This window comes from Squalius cephalus (assembly GCF_949319135.1).
Source record: "Squalius cephalus genome assembly, chromosome: 9".
Classification (NCBI taxonomy): Eukaryota; Metazoa; Chordata; class Actinopteri; order Cypriniformes; family Leuciscidae; genus Squalius; species Squalius cephalus.
In genome coordinates, this window is record NC_137130.1 from 6,448,417 (window position 1) to 6,467,026 (window position 18,610).

An 18,610-nucleotide genomic window follows, 5' to 3' on the forward strand; every position below is an offset into this window, starting at 1 on the left:
AAAAAAATGTATCCATGCCTTAAAATAGCTTGAATGTATAACTCTACACCATTGCCTCATTTAGTTTACGTGGTTCTATGAATATGCAAATTAGCCCCGCCTCCACTCACTCACACCAGCTCAGAGATCCACTCGTTGATGATCACACGTTGACGCAATTTCAAACCACGATTTTGGGACTGTCTTTGGTTCACAGCAGTTTTAAGGAGAAAATACTCAACAAGAGTGTTGACTTATGAATTTACACAGAGTTTGTCTTAAAGCATATTAAAAACACCACATAGACATATAAACAATATTAAAACCTTGATTTTCACCACAGGAGGACTTTAAATAAGAGGGTGGAAAATGGTAATAATTATTAATTTAATATATTTTATTACCAAACTAATTTAAATAAAATAATCATTTTGAAAAAGCATTACTGTGTTTTTCTCTAATATCGGAGGGCTTTATGCCAGATGTTGTCGTGTGCCTCCCCCTCAGAAAGCCCATTGAAAGACTGACATCAATAAGAGAGGATCCACCACTCTCTGAGCTGACAGCACCACAGGACGACGGTGAACATCAACCAATTAGCACATCTCAAGACGCCTCTGACGAGACAGTTCTTTTAAAACACCGGCCCTGATTGCATTTACTTACATCTAAGAACAAGTAAACTATCAGTAATGGCTCTAGTTTTACTGCAGGTGGTCTCAAGGTCCAAAAAGGTCTCATTTGCTCTGCTGTTTACATGGATAGGAATGCCATCACTTAGATTAAATGGAATACTAAATACATGATGGTACAGTATCAAAATAAATGAATGTGGCTGTATAAACCACACGTGTCTGTTTCTTTTACTAATAGCAGCAACGAAGCTTTCTAAAAACCTGTTTAAAAAATTTCAATATTTTGAATAATAGTATATTGAAAAATAAACAACATATTACAATGTTGTTGACTAATGTGTTGTTAAAAATAAAATGTGTATTTTCTCTATAATGGGTCAAAATATTGGTGAAATAGTTACAATTTTGGCGGGGCAAGTACAAATTGAACAACTGCAGAAGCAACAGCAGAACGTCTCCTTTTTATTGAGCCCAAGATGAAGAATTTCTTTTACACTTCTCTCAACATGACAGATTTTCTCAGTTACAGTCGGCCTTCATTTTTATTTGAATATACTGGGTTGCAAAATTGTAAGCAACAGGAATGCGATGGAGGTTGACCGTTGTGGTTTGCCTTTTTTTTTTTCTGCGCTACTCCTCTACGTCTAAATTATATGAAATTGTGTCATATATGAGAGCAATCAGGCTTAAAAACCCTAGTGAAAAAACCCTATTCCAACATGTATTTAAAATACATGTATTTCATACTAAGTATACTACAAATCCATTAACATATTTACTGACATATCACTCGACACTTACTGATATAAATATTATAATTATACTTATTTGGAGTGCTTCTTTACTGCACAATGCACATTTCATAATATTAGGCCTAAAATGTGTTTTAATAACACTATTAATAAAGATAGTATAATCTCTGTTTAATGTCAGTCTTTAAATGCAAGATATTTAAAGTGTACCTAAAGTATACTTGCAATAGTTCCACTTCAGCACAATCAAATATACTATCTTTAGTTGGACCTCCGCACTACTAATGGATAACTAAACTGCATTAAGAACAAAATGAGTTGCCCCAATTTAGCAGACTTAGTGTATACCAATTTAGTATACCAAAAGTACAATTGTAGGGTATTTATATTAAGTACATAAATATGTAAATGTATTTGCAGTATACTTAGTATAAAGAAATGCATTTCAAATACATTTATTTTTCACTAAGGTTTGGCCGATAAACTTGATAAAAATTAGTTATCACACACAACACAAACACACATTAGATGCAGGCAACCACAAAAAGGGCCATTCAAATATACACACACTGCCTGAGATCCGTGCATCCCAAGTGTCAAACGAGACGGAGGTCAGACTGATGCTATTGTCCTGTGTACGGCCCGTGTGTTTCATCACATGTAACCCAGCACCTGCGCCTCCCTGCTTGGCACTGCGCCACCAGCCCCGAACCTGCCGTTGCTCAGGAAACCAAATAGCAACCATTTGCAAATCCAACCATATACGAGTCTTTCTACCATATATTTTCCACACAAAAAATATGAAGCAGCACAACTGTTTTCAACATTGAAAATAATAAGAAATGTTTCTTGAATGATTTCAGTCATGCAAATGCAGCTCCTATCTCTTTGAATGGGAAAACATAAACTTCTCCAAAGCTGTTCACCAAGCTTATGATTCAATTTCATATTTGAAATCACCAATGAAATCTGACAACAATGGTCTCATAAATTTAGTTTCTAAACACTCAAATCATGACCAAAAAAAACTATTTTTCAAGCTGCCAATGCGCACGTCTCAGAACACTGACTGTTTCTTTAGCAACCGAGCTTCTAACGTCAGCTGCAGTGATGCAATGACATTATCAATTGGTGATTGGCTCTTTTACTTAGAAGGCGGGACTTATTCCGCTATATTGCGCGTTGCACTTTCTCCCATTCATAGTAATATGAGTGCACCGTCATTTTATACCTAAAGTCTTTCCTAATGCACTCTATAGTCTAAATAAAAAGAAGTTATCAGGAATGAGAAATTGGTAACTATTACATACTTGTGCATCATATGAAACTAGAAAAAATGTAGCGCTCCAAACAGGAAAAAAGTCCTTGTACTGCAGGTCCTTGTACTACAGGTGCATAGAGCCAAAGGTATATTGAAGAATGAACAAGAAGGGTGGCTGACCGCACACTGATCCACTCAAGACTGGAAAAGTCCATTTATAAAATAAAAATGTTTTTGTAGACTTTTCCAGTCTTGAGTGGATCAGTGTGCGGTCAGCCACCCTTCTTGTTCAGACTTGTGCATTATGAAATATAGTTTACATGAGGAAGGGGGTTACATTTACATCCAAAATGGTAATAAATCTAAACAAAACCCAAATTATAGGTATTTGTTGCTTGGATCATATGGATTCAGTCATATTTACTGAATAGAAAGTGCTTGAGCGTGTCTGCAATTACATATGGAACATATATGAAAGCCAGCAGAGTTTTTTTTAAACAGTATGTGAGTAGTTTATTCTATATTGCTTCATTAAAGCTTGTACTGCAAAACTGTGTAAATAATGATTTTTAGTGCATTTTTCTGCTGAGCATGCAATGCAAAAATAGGCACAATGCTGAAACTTCACTTGCAGCTGTGCTTCTGCTTCAACATGCACTTCAACAAACCTTTGGAAACCTTTATTTTTAAAGGGACACTCCACCCATTTGCATTAAGCTTTGCATTGTTAGAAACCCAGTCATACTATTGAATGGTCGTGCAACACTCTCTCATTTTCCCCTGAGACGGGAGAAATCCGTTATTTACCTTTTACACTTCCTCCTACAATGACGCAAAAATCGTCATTTTGCGTCATTGTAGGAGGAAGTGTAAGAGGGGGGGATTTCTGTTGAGACTACAAGCACTAGTTCCTCATCTTTCCCAGGGTGCGGGACCCGCTCACGCTACAGACCTATTACAGATCAGTGGGTGGGACTTTACTCTCTGAAACTGAAAGCAATATCCTCCATCTTGTTTGAAGCTAAGCTAACAGGCGCTGTGGAGACAGATGTAAAGTAATGACAATAGCGGAGGAGAGTGCTCAATATGATATAGAAGAAGAGGATTTCGGAAGTCTGATGCTTGAATCAGGTGTTTGTGGCTACCTTTACAAGCCGCATTATAGCGAAGAGCAGCCGAGGCAGAAGACCTGCCTGCCGCGGACGAGGAGCCCGGACTGGCTCGAGTTAGGGCGGACTGGTGGCGCCGGTGATCTCACTATGCAACTCATAGACTGTAAGATGCAACTACGAACACAGAGATAGAGTCCGTCTGCGGCAAAGAATTTCAACGATGACAATTTCTCCTGGACGAAATCTCTGAATCAGACGAGGACACGGACGTTTGTGTTGAGAACTATCCTAGTTTCGCACCACATATGTTCTGACTGAACATCCAGGTACCATGCAATAATTCACCTTTTCGAAAGAAATACAAACGAGGAGTAATGCACTAATGAGTTCGCCAACTAACTAGACATTTTGTGTGAATGTGAAATGAATTTCAAGCTCTGGTGGTAGCTAGACTTGTAGACGGAAGAGTGATTTCTCTTATAGGCAGATATGCGCTTTCTGGATTAGTGGGAGTGGCTTGCGGAGCTGTGCAATGTGGTGCATTGTGGGAGTTGTTGTCTTTCATACAAATGCGTCCTGAAGTTATTTTTTGTCTTTCCTCGGTCACGAAGGCACCAAATTCAAAATTTATTTTACATTTCGACTACATATATGACCTACTTTAAATAAAAAACAATGTTCAAATGGGTGGAATGCCCCTTTAAGAGTGTGACAGGCCTAAAGCAGTATAACTAAAACTCACAAACCCTGAAAACAACAGGCAGGGTCTTCACATCTCTCACCTGATGCAGGTTGATCAACACATCTGTCTCGGGGGCATGACCTCCTGTCGCCATGGGGACAGGGAGGGGCGCAGCTGCGGGAACACGAGGGGGTCTGGGATCAGCCCTTCTCTTTCACGGCTGGATTTCCAGTCAGCCTGTGGGGTGGCATAACCTGTAAGAGCGAGATCCCTCTTTTAGATTAGATTAGGCCACCAGATCCCAAAACAAACAGAGGAGCAAGGGTACGTGGGAAAGAAATACTCAGTTGCAGGATTTCCAGAATAAATCAAGAAGAAACACACAGAGCATTTTCTAGCCCTTAAGTTACAACGCAGGGTTTCATCAATAGCCAATGAACTCAACTGACATAATATTGATTGTGTTAAACTGTTAATCAATGAAACAACCATGTTAATCATGAGAAAGTGTCTGTACATGGTTGGTAAGATCGATTCATTTACATGAAACAGTTCAAAATGTTTCAAATGTATATATATAAAATAAAAAAAAATCTCAATGAAACTCATTCAATTAATCATCTGCAACATGTTCACAGAAGTCTCTGTGTGGCTATATATACATATACATACACATACAGCAAATATACACACATCATGCTAATTCACAGTTCATAACAGATACAACTTTTGATCTTAAAAGTGTATTCATAAATGTTGAGATTAACATTAATTAATGCTGTATAAGTATTGTTCACTGTTAGTTCATGTTAACTGATGTTAACATATTGTAAAGTGTTACCTTTATTTGTTTACCTGCATGTCATGTGATCATTAATCAATATCAAGGAACCGTGCATGAAAATGTGATGTTAAATAATTGAAATATGAATGTAAAAATTTCAAAGGGTACTTCAAGAAATTATTTTAACTCATAATAGTTCGGCTGATAAAAAAAAAAGGTTAGACATGTCGCATTGTACTATAACAAGTTAGCAAACTAGTCCAGAGAAAACTTAACATGGATTGCAGAGTAATAATAATACAAAATCAATATTTTTAATGTGCTCATTTTCTTGCAAGGCCGACTGTTTTCTACATTTTAATAGGAGATTTGAGCTAATCTACAAGCCAGTCAATACACTTATTTCAAGTTGAATCCTTGTTTCATGTCTGTGTATTTATTTTGATAAACAGTCATGTATTAAACATAATATGGTACAGTAAGCAGATTAACACAAAATAAACCTATTCCGATTGTTATACAAAGATCATGGATGTAATACCGCACCATACAACATATGAGTGTGGATGGTGTGAGTCTGCTGTGTGGTTGTGCGATCGTGACAGTGTTCGCTCTGCAACTGTAAGTCTAGAGTCTGCTGTATTATATGATAAACAGCTCTTATGGGAATCCAGCGCTGATGATGACTCATGTCTTGAGTTTGCGTCACTGCAGACAGCCCAAGCATACGTCTCATTTATGCCGTATTAACCGCACCCAGCTGGATATCATTCTTGAGGAACGCAGCTGCAAAACGACAGTGGCATCTCCATGTACCAGCGTCAGAGATTAAAACACCCTCTCTGGCCTGAAACGTCACAGTTCTACTGTCTTGAATCCACACAAATCTAAGAACACTGATCCCGATCAGACCGAAATGAAAAGAACTAGTTTTTCATCACTGAGCTGGAATCATCTCCCATGGGAACAGTTGCTCCATCATAGCTCAGGCTGTAACAAATAAATACATTTCATGTGCTTGCATATTAAGCATAAACATTTACATGTAATCATGTAGCAGATTTGACCTTTAAAATTGTGTTAAAACAAGACAAATCTACAGTATGTGCCAATTGGAGTATAACAAATAATTATATATACATTTTATGAAATATAATAAAGCTAATAAGTCTTAGCCTAGTCTCAATTAAATTTACCTTGTTTTAAGGGAGGGAAATACTCCTTGGTAAAGATGAAAAATGAGACAATATCTGCGTTTATATGGAGCCTAATAATCCATTTGTAATCGGACTAGTTGCACAGTGGGATTAACAAAAGTCACATGTAAGCATGCAATCGGAAAGAACTAGCTAAAAGTAGTTGTTGATGTACAGTAATAAATGTGGATAGCATACTTAAGATAATTTGGTCTTGGAAGAATTTGATAAGGAATGTTTGAGATCATAATGAGATCTCTGACCTTCAATTGCAGACTTTGATATCTTGGCAAATCGGAGCACTGTTTACTGAGATCACTTCTGAAACTCTAGTGCTTCTCAAGCTTTTGGACTCCATTACAAGTCCTTTTTTTCCAACCCCAAAGTAATTCATCATAATTAATGGCAGGATTCAAGAGGATTCTAAATTAAAAACAACAGTTTATATGAGAAAACATAAAAACGTATCTACAATAAAGATATGACGCTGGTCTTTTGAGTAAAAGCATAAACAGCTGTGTATACTTAGAGTGATGAATAAATCAAATGTAGGACTCCAGTTACGGATCCTAAATTAAGCAGGACCATGTGAGAACAGATTCACTGCAAACATGGATCAAGTGTACCTACTCAAAAGTAGAATTCGGCGGTAGTGGGCGGGTGTGGAATGAAACTCGCAGTAGTGGGATGAAAAAATCAATCCACGCAGACCTCTGCGCTGCAGTGAAAAAGTGTCCGAGTGAGAGCTCAGCGCTGCAGAAACATGATGTTTTAGGCTTAGATCTTGAGCGGTTTTAATATTATTCTAATTATTATTTTAAATAGCTTTTCTTTTCTTTTTTTTAAGTCATTTTATTGCACCGTTGGAAGTTTGCAAATACCCCTTGTTTGAGAAAAACTGCTCTAGAAGAGATGTGAGATTTTTGTGAATTTTTTCTCAAGAGACTTAAAGGGATAGTTCACTTCACCCATTGGCTTCCATTGTAGGACAACAACAAAAATACTATGGAAGTCAATGGGTGCCGTCAACTGTCTGGTTACCAACATTCTTTAAAATATATTCTTCTCTCTTCGACAACAGAAGAAAGAAATTCATACATGTTTGGAACAACTTGAGCGTGAGTAAATGATGACAAAATTTTCATTTTTGGGTGAACTATCCCTTTAAACTTATTGCTGTCTAGGGAAAAACTGAGATATAAGAGCTTTTATTTGTGCTTTATTTTATTCCTTTGGGCATGAATATGTCAAGATTTAGTTGATTGAGGGAAATCGACAAAATAAATGTTTATAAACAACTTTTAAACTCTTACTGTATTACTTGCTTAAAGGATGCCTTATATAATCTTGTTTGCTTGCAACTCTTCAGGAGCATAACAATGTTTTGGGGTCTTCACCCGCCTCTCTCTCTCTCTCTCTCTCTCTCTCTCTCTCTCTCACACACACACACACACACACATCAGCAGGAAATGGCCTATCTGACATATTTATGGAGCAGCAGCAGAATATTTCATCAAATCATTCACTTGCCTTCTGCAAATAACCCAAGTGGGAAACTGCTATTAATGTATGAGAGAACACTCAGGGCATCATGGGAGAAAATAATAGTCCCACACGTCGCTCACCTGGGAAAGCAGTTGCTTGTAAACACTTCTAGAATGTCTGATCCATGAAAACCCTGGGCATCTTCCTGACTTGAGGGTCACTTCTCTCTCAGCTGTTTAGTCACTGTCGTCCTGCTGTTGGTCTGAGTCCAGCAAACTCAAGTCAGGTTAACGCTCAACCTCATGTGAAGATGAATCTAACAGATGTATGAATCATTTTGATAAGTATCCCTGTCTGCTTCCTGTGTGTCTAACCAGCATTCATCATGCACTTCCTCTTCCCTTCACCGAGCCTTCAAAGCGCCACAAATGATTTATGAGCTGCACTGGCACACAGAGTCGTCCTTTGTAAACAGAGATCAGCAAAAGAAATGGTCACTTGATGTTCACTGCAGTTATGACTGCATATATTAATAGAGCACATAACAATAATCAATATTGTAGTGTAACATTCAGGCTGGGTAAAAAAAAAAAAAAAAAAGTTTAAATGTTATATTAAGTATTTTAATATTCATGTCATGCATAACTTCGTTATTTTGGTTAATTAAGTGCATCATCTGAGTATTTAAAATGCACACTGTCAGTGTGAACGCACTAATCACACTATTTATACTACAAAACGGCATAGACTACTGCATATGTACGTAAATTGGACCTTGTGAATAAATGACTTTTCTATAAGATATTTATCTTGTAAAAAGTCATTTATTCAAGGGATTGTTCACCCCAAAATGAAAATTCTGTCATTATTTACTCACCAGTATGTTGTTCCAAACTTGTATGAGTTTCTTTCTTCTGTTGAAATAAAGAGAAGATATTTTAAAGACTGTTTGTAACCAAACAGTTTACGGTAGCCATTGACTTGCATAGTAGGAAAAAAAATACTATGGAAGTCAATGGCTAGCGTCAACTGTCTGGTTACCAACAGTCTTTAAAATAACTTATTTTGTGTTCAACAGAAGAAAGAAACTCATACATTTAAGCTTACATTGTTAAAAATATATAAATTATTGCAATTACATTATTAAATCTAAATACATATATATATATACTGTATGTATATATATATATATATATATATATATATATATATATATATATATATATATATACGAAGGACTAGAAACAAAAACAGTCTTTATTAGAATCCACACAGAAAACTCAGGGGATCGCAGGAGATAAACTAGAACTCAACCACATTCAACATAGACGATAATGGACAAATGACCTAAGGAAACTCAGGGCTTATATACAAAGAGAATGTAGGGAATGAGTGGAATTAGGAATGATGGAAACTATTTATTTAAAAAACAGGGATCAGGATCAAATCAGGCAAACAGGAACAGAGCAAACAGAGTGAAAACGAAACAAAAAATGTAACATACACGTTACAACAACATGTCTTGTGGCATCCAGCCTGATTTAAATCAGTGTGCACAAGTGTTCAAATCTGGAGTCTCGTCTTTAAGGGTCCATCACCGTTGATGCACGCACCCATTACTGGATTAACAAATGACCACATGCAGCTTTTACACCAGAGAACGTGTGGGTCACATTAAGGTCTGCACAAATGAGAGTACGTCAGGACCAGATGTTTGTTTCTGAGGGAGCTCTAGGTAAATTATTAACGCTAATAGCCTCTTATCGCAAACAATTAGGCACGCAGAGCCCAAGCAGATTTAGCTAATGGCCCCTGGGGCCATGGACTCTATAGAAACAAACTGCTTCTAGCTTCGTAACCACGAATGCCTCCACCTTAAGGCGCCCTTTAAGCACCAGTCTGACTTTGGATGTGAACAGTTAGCTTACGTCCTGAGCAGAGGCTTAGTTGCAGCTTCCAACATTCAGCTCAATGTAGAAAAGAGTGGTGGTCAGAAGCACTGTATTCAAGGGCGATTCTGGTTGTTAGCTTGTCTTCCAGCTGTCTCCGGGTTCTGGATTTTACTACAGCGTCGTTCCACAGAGAGCTTTGGCTGTCTAAATAGAGCTCATCCAAAGGCTAATCACAGGCATGCTTGATCCCCCAAACCCAACATGCTCTAAATAAAGAAATCCCCAATGCACACAGCTCATAGACTCTGCGGAGCCCTACCTCCACTACTCTAAAACCAGCAGACACAGTAACTATCCACTATCCTCATTCCTTTTCTGTCTGCTTTTAAGATGCATGGGGGAATGATTTTGATTCACCTAAAATGTTTTTTTCTCTACACTTGATATGTACCTGGTTATAATGCTCTTCTCCATCATTTTATCATCATTTGATTAATAACTGTTAATATATCGTAGGTATCCTGAAATCCCCCCCCCCCCCCCCCCCCCCCCCACAGAGTTCAATCATTTTAACACGCCATGCCCATGGGCAATGCTGAAGTCACTGTTACAAACTGTACTCTAACCGGGAGACTTGGGATGTCTGTAGTAATGTTTAATTCATGAACAAATCAGTGGTTTTGAACAAATCGTTAAAGTCAGGAGTTCAATACATTATGGTTTTGTTGTCATTCATTAAGAAAACACTTATAATGCTTTAACAGTATAGACATGCATATTTTAATATTGTATAGAGCTCTGCAGTGATGATGTATTTTTGTAGGCCAACCCAAAAGTTAGCACCACCCCATGGTTCCCTCAAAAAACCAACACAAGTTTATGATTCTTACATGTTTTGTTCATCAATATAATCTATTAATCTTGAAGCCTTTATACAATTGTCAGAAGTAAAAAAAACGAACAACACCATGCATGGTCACATGATTCCACGTCACCATCACTGAGCTTCCAACAATTCTTTTAGTCTTAATTTCAAATATACAGGTTGAAAGGTTTGATGAGGTTCAGCCTGATGACTTTAAATGTCCGATAATGTAAATATGCAATCTTTAAAAATTTGTTTTTTGGTGAATAGACTAAACTGAGAGGAATCACAATTCCCACCACTAAACAATAAGTCACCGATGCATCAATCTCAGCACTATAGACTGTAATTTAAAATAAAAAAGTGTGAATGGAAAGTGGACCACAAATACATAAATATTATATTAAGTATTTTAATATTTATTATATTATAGTAGCGTCATTCCACCCTTTGCAAAAACTTTTTATTTATTGATTTTATTTATTGATTTATTTTTGTTTCAGTAATGGACAACATTAACATTGAAAAAATCTATATTCATTACAATTACATTATTAAAACTAAGCATATATATATATATATATACACTATATATATATTGGTATTTAATTTAGTATTTTCTAAATTTTTAACACTTATTTTACAAAATATTTCTATAATTATAAAATATTTCTATAGTGGTAAAATGAAAACAGAAAAAAGTTATGATTATATCCATATTATATAGTACTAGTGCATCCCAAATCATAAAAATTGTATGCTAAATCTACGCAGGTGAATTTTCAGAGTGTGTATTATGAATATTAATTATTATAATCATTAATTAAATCATTATATTTATGAAATCATTATAGTAATATTACAATTGGATATAATAACTGCCATGCATCTGTCTTCAAACCACAGATGTAGTCTGGTAATTCAATCAAACATTATTTGAAATCAGAAATTTAATTTGATGCCACCAATCATAATGCAATAATATATAAAGAGCTATTTACCTCATGGTTCAGCACACCAACTCCACAGTTATTTCTATAATTAACCGGGTCTGCAAGAGGAGAGTCAATTCACATGCTTAAGCCTATGCGTGCAGACAGTAAGCCAACCTCAGGAATTAAATGAACTTCTCACAAAATGAAATTACATCACGGGGACAGACTTCTATATGTGTGAAGCAACACATAGCCGATGCTAAACCCAAAGCATCCCTCGTGAGAGGCTCAATCAGTTAAAGAGGCCGTTTTATTGAAGTGTCTTGTTCTCAGCCTGTCTGAGCCTCTGCTATTGTGCTAACAGGTGTGATCGCAGCACAGCACCCTCACATCACAGATTACTGCGGCCCGTTTACACTTAATAACACACCTTCCACTGAACCCAACTAAGACGGAAAGTTCTTAACCATGTGACAAAGACACTTGAAGGCAAGCCTGCAACCTTAGCCGAAAAAATCTTACTGCTAGCTAACGCTGCGGTACACAGGGAAGGAGACAAGAGGCCGTTTTTTAATGGATGTCAATAGAGGAGAGGCTTCACTACGCTGAATAAACAGGAGGGAATAGCTTATCATTTAATGAGTGGACCGCCCATCGGCTAATCTTCAACACGTTTTTGCTCTTAGACGTTCGTTTTAGATTGATCTATTTTTTTAGTTAACACCGAAAATACAGCCATTTTACAGTTTACAGCCATTCTCATTCGTTTATATGGTTTCCGCAAACAGTGACTGACTGTCGTACAACTCTGAACGAAATTCAATGATGTCACGGCTGTAATGTGATTGGTTATCAAAGCACATGTGATCCAAGTTGGCTGTTATGCTTTCTCCAATGGTAGAGCCACAGATCCTTGTATCTCACACTAATAAGACCATGGCCGCATCCAAAATCGCATACTTCCCTACTATGTAGTGACAAAATAATATATGAGACAAAAGAAGTATGTCCGAAGAGTAGTACCCAGGTGACCTACTACTTCCGGGAAGATTCTGAAGTGTGCATACAATGGACACTTTACTATCCCATGAGGCCAGGGGAGAGGGTTTATGAATGGCAGTGAAGCGATGTAACTGACGCTGGTTGGTCACATGCATGATAATGACAACATGGTGAATGTAGTACGTCCAGATTACACTCATACAACACACAATCATACTATATAGAACATACTTTTTTAGTGGTCTTGAAGTAATTATTCAAAATAAGTACCTACTCAAGAGAGTATGTGATTTCGGACGCAGCCCAACTCTGCACGTGATAGTACACCCCCCAAAAAACTGTTTTACTCATTTACTCACCCTTATGTTGCCCCAAACCTGTATGACTTTCTATATTTTGGGGAACATAAAAAAATATTTTTTGAAGAATTATTTTGTCCATACAATGGGAGTCAATGGGGTCCAAAACATTAGACAGTTTTGACTTTTTTTATTATTATTATTTATCTTTTTGTGTGTTGGAACAACATTAAGGTGAGTAAATAATGGAATTTTAATTTTGGGGTGATCTATCCCTTTAAGTTGCACACCCGCAGTCTTGGCCTCTGCTGAATAACAATACAAACAATCATTCTACTACAATTATTCTAGTTTGTGTTTGCATGTTTTTTGTTTGACATAATTAAGGGGGTGATTAAATGTCAAGAAATTGATTTGACACTGTTAATAAAACAGCTATTGCGTGTTGATTTAGAAAGAAACTAGCTCTCCAGCAGACATACTTCAGTTTGTTGTCTCAAAATAACAATTAACTTATTAAGCATCAGATGAACAAGCAAACAACAAGCTGAGGAAACACTGTTTACATCACCATCTATACAGATGATAAACACACCACTGACAGCTGAAGAATGACAAACATTAGGCCGAAGACATCTGAATATATATCTAATGTGTGTATAAAAAATCAATACACAGCTGACACGCTTCTAATGTCACACACTTACGTCAGTCCAACTGATCATAATAACTTCCCTGCATCTTATACTTTACTTCTTCATGTGATTCCTCATTAATGCATTACTTTGTGCTTGTTTAAAAACGAGCACATCTGCAGCTATTCCTGGGCATTTATCCGGGTAACAGATGAGACCTAATTACAATTGAAGCTTTGATAATTTAAAGGACTCCAGCAGAAGATGCTGAAGATGTTTCAATGCAATCCTGACAGTATAAATGTACGTGGTCTGCTGCAGCTGTGTTGGAAGTAGACAGCTGGCTCTATGATGCATAGATGAGTCAAGACTCAACATTATTCAACCCTTTTTGGATGTTAAGGATTTGAAAAAACAAAGCAGTTTCTTCTGCATGATTACACAGCGTGACTGACTGAATTACATTTATCATTTAGTGGCCGTCAAATCTATCAAACCTAAGGTTCAAAAAGGCAAGCATGTCTGTTACAGCGGTGCTTCTCAACTGGTTTTGATTCAGGATCCAGATTTAACAACAGACATCAAGTGGCGACACAATACAACATATTATTGTAAATAAAGATGAATTAATATTATCATGAACTGCATCCATTGAGCAATATGCAACTACTACTACATTAAGTACTACATTAGTAAAATGGACAATTTTGTAAATTCATGGACAGAAAAAGTGTGATGTGCCAAATATTGTCTTCAACAACAAAGAATAAGGGTCCTATTTTAATGATCTAAGCGCATGGTCTAAAGTGTACGGCGCAAGTGCACTTAGGGAGTGTCCGAATCCACTTTTGCTAGTTTAACGACGGGAAAAAATGGTCGGCGCACCCAGCGCATGGTCTAAAAGGGCTGTCCCTATTCTCTTAATGAGTAATGGGCGTGTTTTGGGCGTAACGTGCAATAAACCAATCAGAGTCTCATCTCTCACTCCCTTTAAAAGCCAGTTGCGCTTGCGCCATGGCGGATTCGCTATTTACATGGCGGAATTTGCAAGCGGAGAGATTGAACGCTTCTCCAAACAGGAAACGGATCTGCTCGTGCATGAGGTTAAAGTGCCCAAGCAGGCCATCAACGGGACAAGCCGGATTCCACCATATCTTTACATACACAATATTAATATTTTACATTGTAATCCTTTAATTAATTCATTAATTAATACATTTGTGTGCTGCTGCCCGTCCCTGTGTGTGTAATAAGCAGAGTGTACGCCCGTTCTGCACCCACCTATAGGCGCATATTACTAATGCGCCCTTTAACCAAAAAAAATACTGCGCCATTGACTTTAGACCAGGTTTCAGTTGGTCAATGGCGCAGTCTATTTCAGTTGCCTCAAAATAGCAACGCGCCAACAATGCGCCAGAACACACCTCGTTTTCAGACCAGCACGCCCATGGGCGCACAAATGGGCACAAATGCATTTGCTATTTAAACAACGTGGCGCAGGACGTGAAAATGATAACTGCGTCGGGCTGAAACTAGCAAAAAACGCCGATTTGCGCCGGGTATATGATAGGACCCTAAAGGGTTTTCCGATTCAAAAGTTGATCATCATATTTATTAGCTTATGTATAAAGCATTTGGCCTTTTTTCTCTGCTCTCAGCGACCCTATATCAGAACAGATCGGTGACCCATTTTTGTGTCGTAAGTCGCAAACCCACCACTTGAGAACCACTGGTATACATACTGGAGCTTATGAATCTATAATGCCATAGTAGCACAGATCTAGGCAGTTGCAAAGGCTCTAACGGGCACTACCTCTTCTGGGAGTATCTATAATTTTCAGCCTACTTAACATGATCCACAAGGTCCTATCCGTTGATGTATGGATCTATATTTGGATATGTGTGTGGGCAAGAGAAATGATGTCGAGGGCACATCTGCAAAGATCTAACACTTACGTAGGCCTACATGAAGAAAACAAAATACTTTAGCTACACTGCTAACCTTCATAGTGTTGTTTGATGGAAGTATAGTCCAACATGCTGAAGGTAAGGCCAGGTGCAATTTGGTTAACACAAATTTGAATTGTAAAATATCAGGGTTGTGGCATTAAGTAAGTATCTAAGGATGTAAAAATGATGAAAATGCATTTTCAATCCAGTTCTTGCCCTTCAATAAACCAACTATGCAATGTTGTCATTATTTTTTCTTATCATTCATCATCAGTGTATTACATTTGATCATCATGAAGTTTAAAAAGTTGTAAAGACGTAGACCAGGGTTATATATCCCATATCTCTAACATGAGTCCAGCTGCACAAATGCTTGATTTCTCTAGCAATGGTTTTAAAACACCTAGTTGAAGATAGATTTGAACCAAATGTTTAAACTGCATTTTTAAAACAAGGCTTTTCTATTAGGCCAATCTGTAATATGCTATTTAATGGTAGATTCTCACAGTGACAACTTACCCCATATACTGTTACAACATGCATCATCAGCATGGTATAAATGTAATGTATCTTTCTACATGTGCCAATTCAGAAATTGAATTTCAAAAATAAAACCACCCTGGGGATTACTTAGAAAATAATTGTGACAAGTAGCCCCGATTACAACTAATTAGATCACCAACATCCTAAACTCTACATTTGATCCAGATAACTACACAACTTTTCAAAGAGACTTAGGAAGGAAACTTTTTAATAACTATAATTGCACAAAATCTGACACTTACATTATTATATTCCTTTAATGATATGGGTCAATGGCTAATGCAAGATGAAATCTTCTGAAAATGTATATATATTTGAGTAACTTAAAAAAATGGAACTCTTCATTTCAACAGTTTCTGCCATAAATCTTTCATTCTATATTTAGTAACACCAATGATGGGGTTTTGATAATAACTTCATGCATGCTCAGGATGACTAGCTCAAATAACCTACTTCAGCATCTTTCAAGCATTAACCCTTTCAGGTGCGCAAACGCTCTGCTCTTTGTTACAGGTTTCTCGATACTATGAATTTGAATGTCTTTTCACTATTATATTTTGCATAAAGGACTGAACATTTCTGCACACAACATCGCCTTTGAATCGTTGTATCCAATCCGTAAAATGCGTCTGCAAACGCTTCACCTCACTATACGACTGCACGAGCATCTTCCTATCCATATGGATGACCTGTCCGCGCATTTTACGCATCCGAACCGAGTGTTTTGTCGGCTTTGTTGTTCAGCACACACCCCTGTCATCATCATATCCATTGGGAGACCCATTTCTGCCATAGGCTCTGGAGGAAGGAGCGCATGCACGCACCCGTATCCACGATAGCCAAGATGATCTGCGCTATTCCTCATTGTGCCATCATGAATATGTGTGATGCTGAAGATCTGCTCTGTGTTGTGCTCGCCTACCTGTGTGTTTGGAGAGTTGTCCAAGCAAAACGAGAATGTAGACGATGGGTCAGAGAGCGCAGCGGCCGTGCTGGTCCATAGTGAAGCGCTCCAGCTGCTCTATCTCTCTCTTTCTATCTCTCTCTCTCTCATCCGAGTGCGATGCTCGCGTCAGCCACTAGATGATGCTGAGGGGTGCGCGCGTCATGGGTGCTGCGCATTAGGGACAGACCGTCAAATATGATCATCCTTTTGTGAGGGACCCCCTTCCTAAAATTTAAAAAGGCATATTATTTCAATATATTTTTGTAATCATTTTTATGTATGTCAATCTACTTTTTATTGTTTTCTTTCTTTCTTTTTTATTATAAGTTTTATTTAGGTTTTTTTTCTATTATTAATTCAGTCAAATTGAATTTATAATAATCAATTAAGGTTGGGAACTGAGAAAAAGGTTCAATTTCTTTACAAAATATATAAAAAAAAAAAAAAAAAATTCATGATTCGGTTCTCAAACGTTAATTATTCCATGAAACATCGAGCTATACACTTTCTGACAATTTTACACCTGCACTATACTTTTCACTGAATCTAAACCACATGCCACCTATGTGCAGTCCGAATCCCGAATGGATTAGGTGTGTGATTCCCAAATGAATAACTTTTATGAGCCAGGTTTTTATAGTGAATCAAAAGCATAAAACATGCAACCTAGTTTCAGCCTCAGTCTGATGCATATATGGCACACTTATCTGGAAACACTTCAGGAGTTTCGAAGTCGTCATCTGATTGGTTGAATTCTACAGGATGTCCGGGAGAAGTGTTTGTGTATCTTTAATGGTCCGCGTGGAAACAAATGCCATGATGCCAAACCCCCTCGTGGAAGTAGAACGCCGTTGTGTTTACAACTATGACCATGTGCACTTACCAGGATCAACTAAACGCTGGATTTTCAATATGTGAAATTCGTGGCTCCATTGTTGCAGTAAACTTGCACAATGTTCTTGAATGAATAATTCATAGATACACGCCGGACTATTATTGCACGGACATTTGGCGCGAGATGTGCACTGATGTGAAGTCTTTCTTCAAAGTGACGTCACTAACTACTGGCCTGGTATGCATAAATACATGCATAATACAGCAATGTTAGTCGTTTTTGCAGATCAGTGTGAATGGGCATCGTTTTGATATCATTGTTATCTGTACTAAGAAAAAAACATTTCCGCTTTTAGTGCATCGTTGTCGTGGTAAACATACTCTTAGTAAATCAAAAACATACAGCTCAACCAGTGTAGTCAGATTCCCAAATGAACTACTCTTGTTCTTTTTTTTTAGCGAAACAAAACATAAAATTTTTACGAGGTGGTTAATTCGTACGAATTCATACGACCTCACTCGTACGAATCCCTGACCCCGCCCCTAAACCTAACCATCACGTGGGTTTGACAAATGTACGAATTTGTACAAGTGAGGTCGTACGAATTCGTACGAATTAGCCACCTTTTAATCACTGGTACGAATTCGTACGAATTGGTCATGAGATAGCTTTGGTCCGACTCCCAACTGAAGGACTCTTGTGATTCGGTTCTCATCAGCGCCGCCTGTGTACTAATAATGACTCTTACCGAGTCGGTTCTTTTGAGTGAATAAAACATTTTTCTTAATATGAATGAATGAAAGAGCAGTTTATACTAGCTTT

The 18,610-nt window shown here is 37.5% G+C and overlaps 1 protein-coding gene across 2 annotated transcripts in view; it reads right to left on the minus strand.

Annotated features, from left to right (window-relative positions):
- slc4a3 (solute carrier family 4 member 3) overlaps positions 1–17,049 on the minus strand; it is a 74,270-nt gene extending 57,221 nt beyond the window's left edge. For both annotated transcript variants that reach the window (XM_079882296.1, XM_079882295.1), the window contains exons 1-2: positions 16,930–17,049; positions 4,522–4,675 (exon numbers count right to left, since the gene is read on the minus strand). In XM_079882296.1, coding sequence (XP_079738422.1) covers positions 4,522–4,575 — 54 coding nt within the window. In that variant the 5' untranslated portion in view covers positions 4,576–4,675; positions 16,930–17,049. The remainder of the gene's footprint in view (positions 1–4,521; positions 4,676–16,929) is intronic.
- Between the last annotated feature and the right edge of the window lie 1,561 nt (positions 17,050–18,610).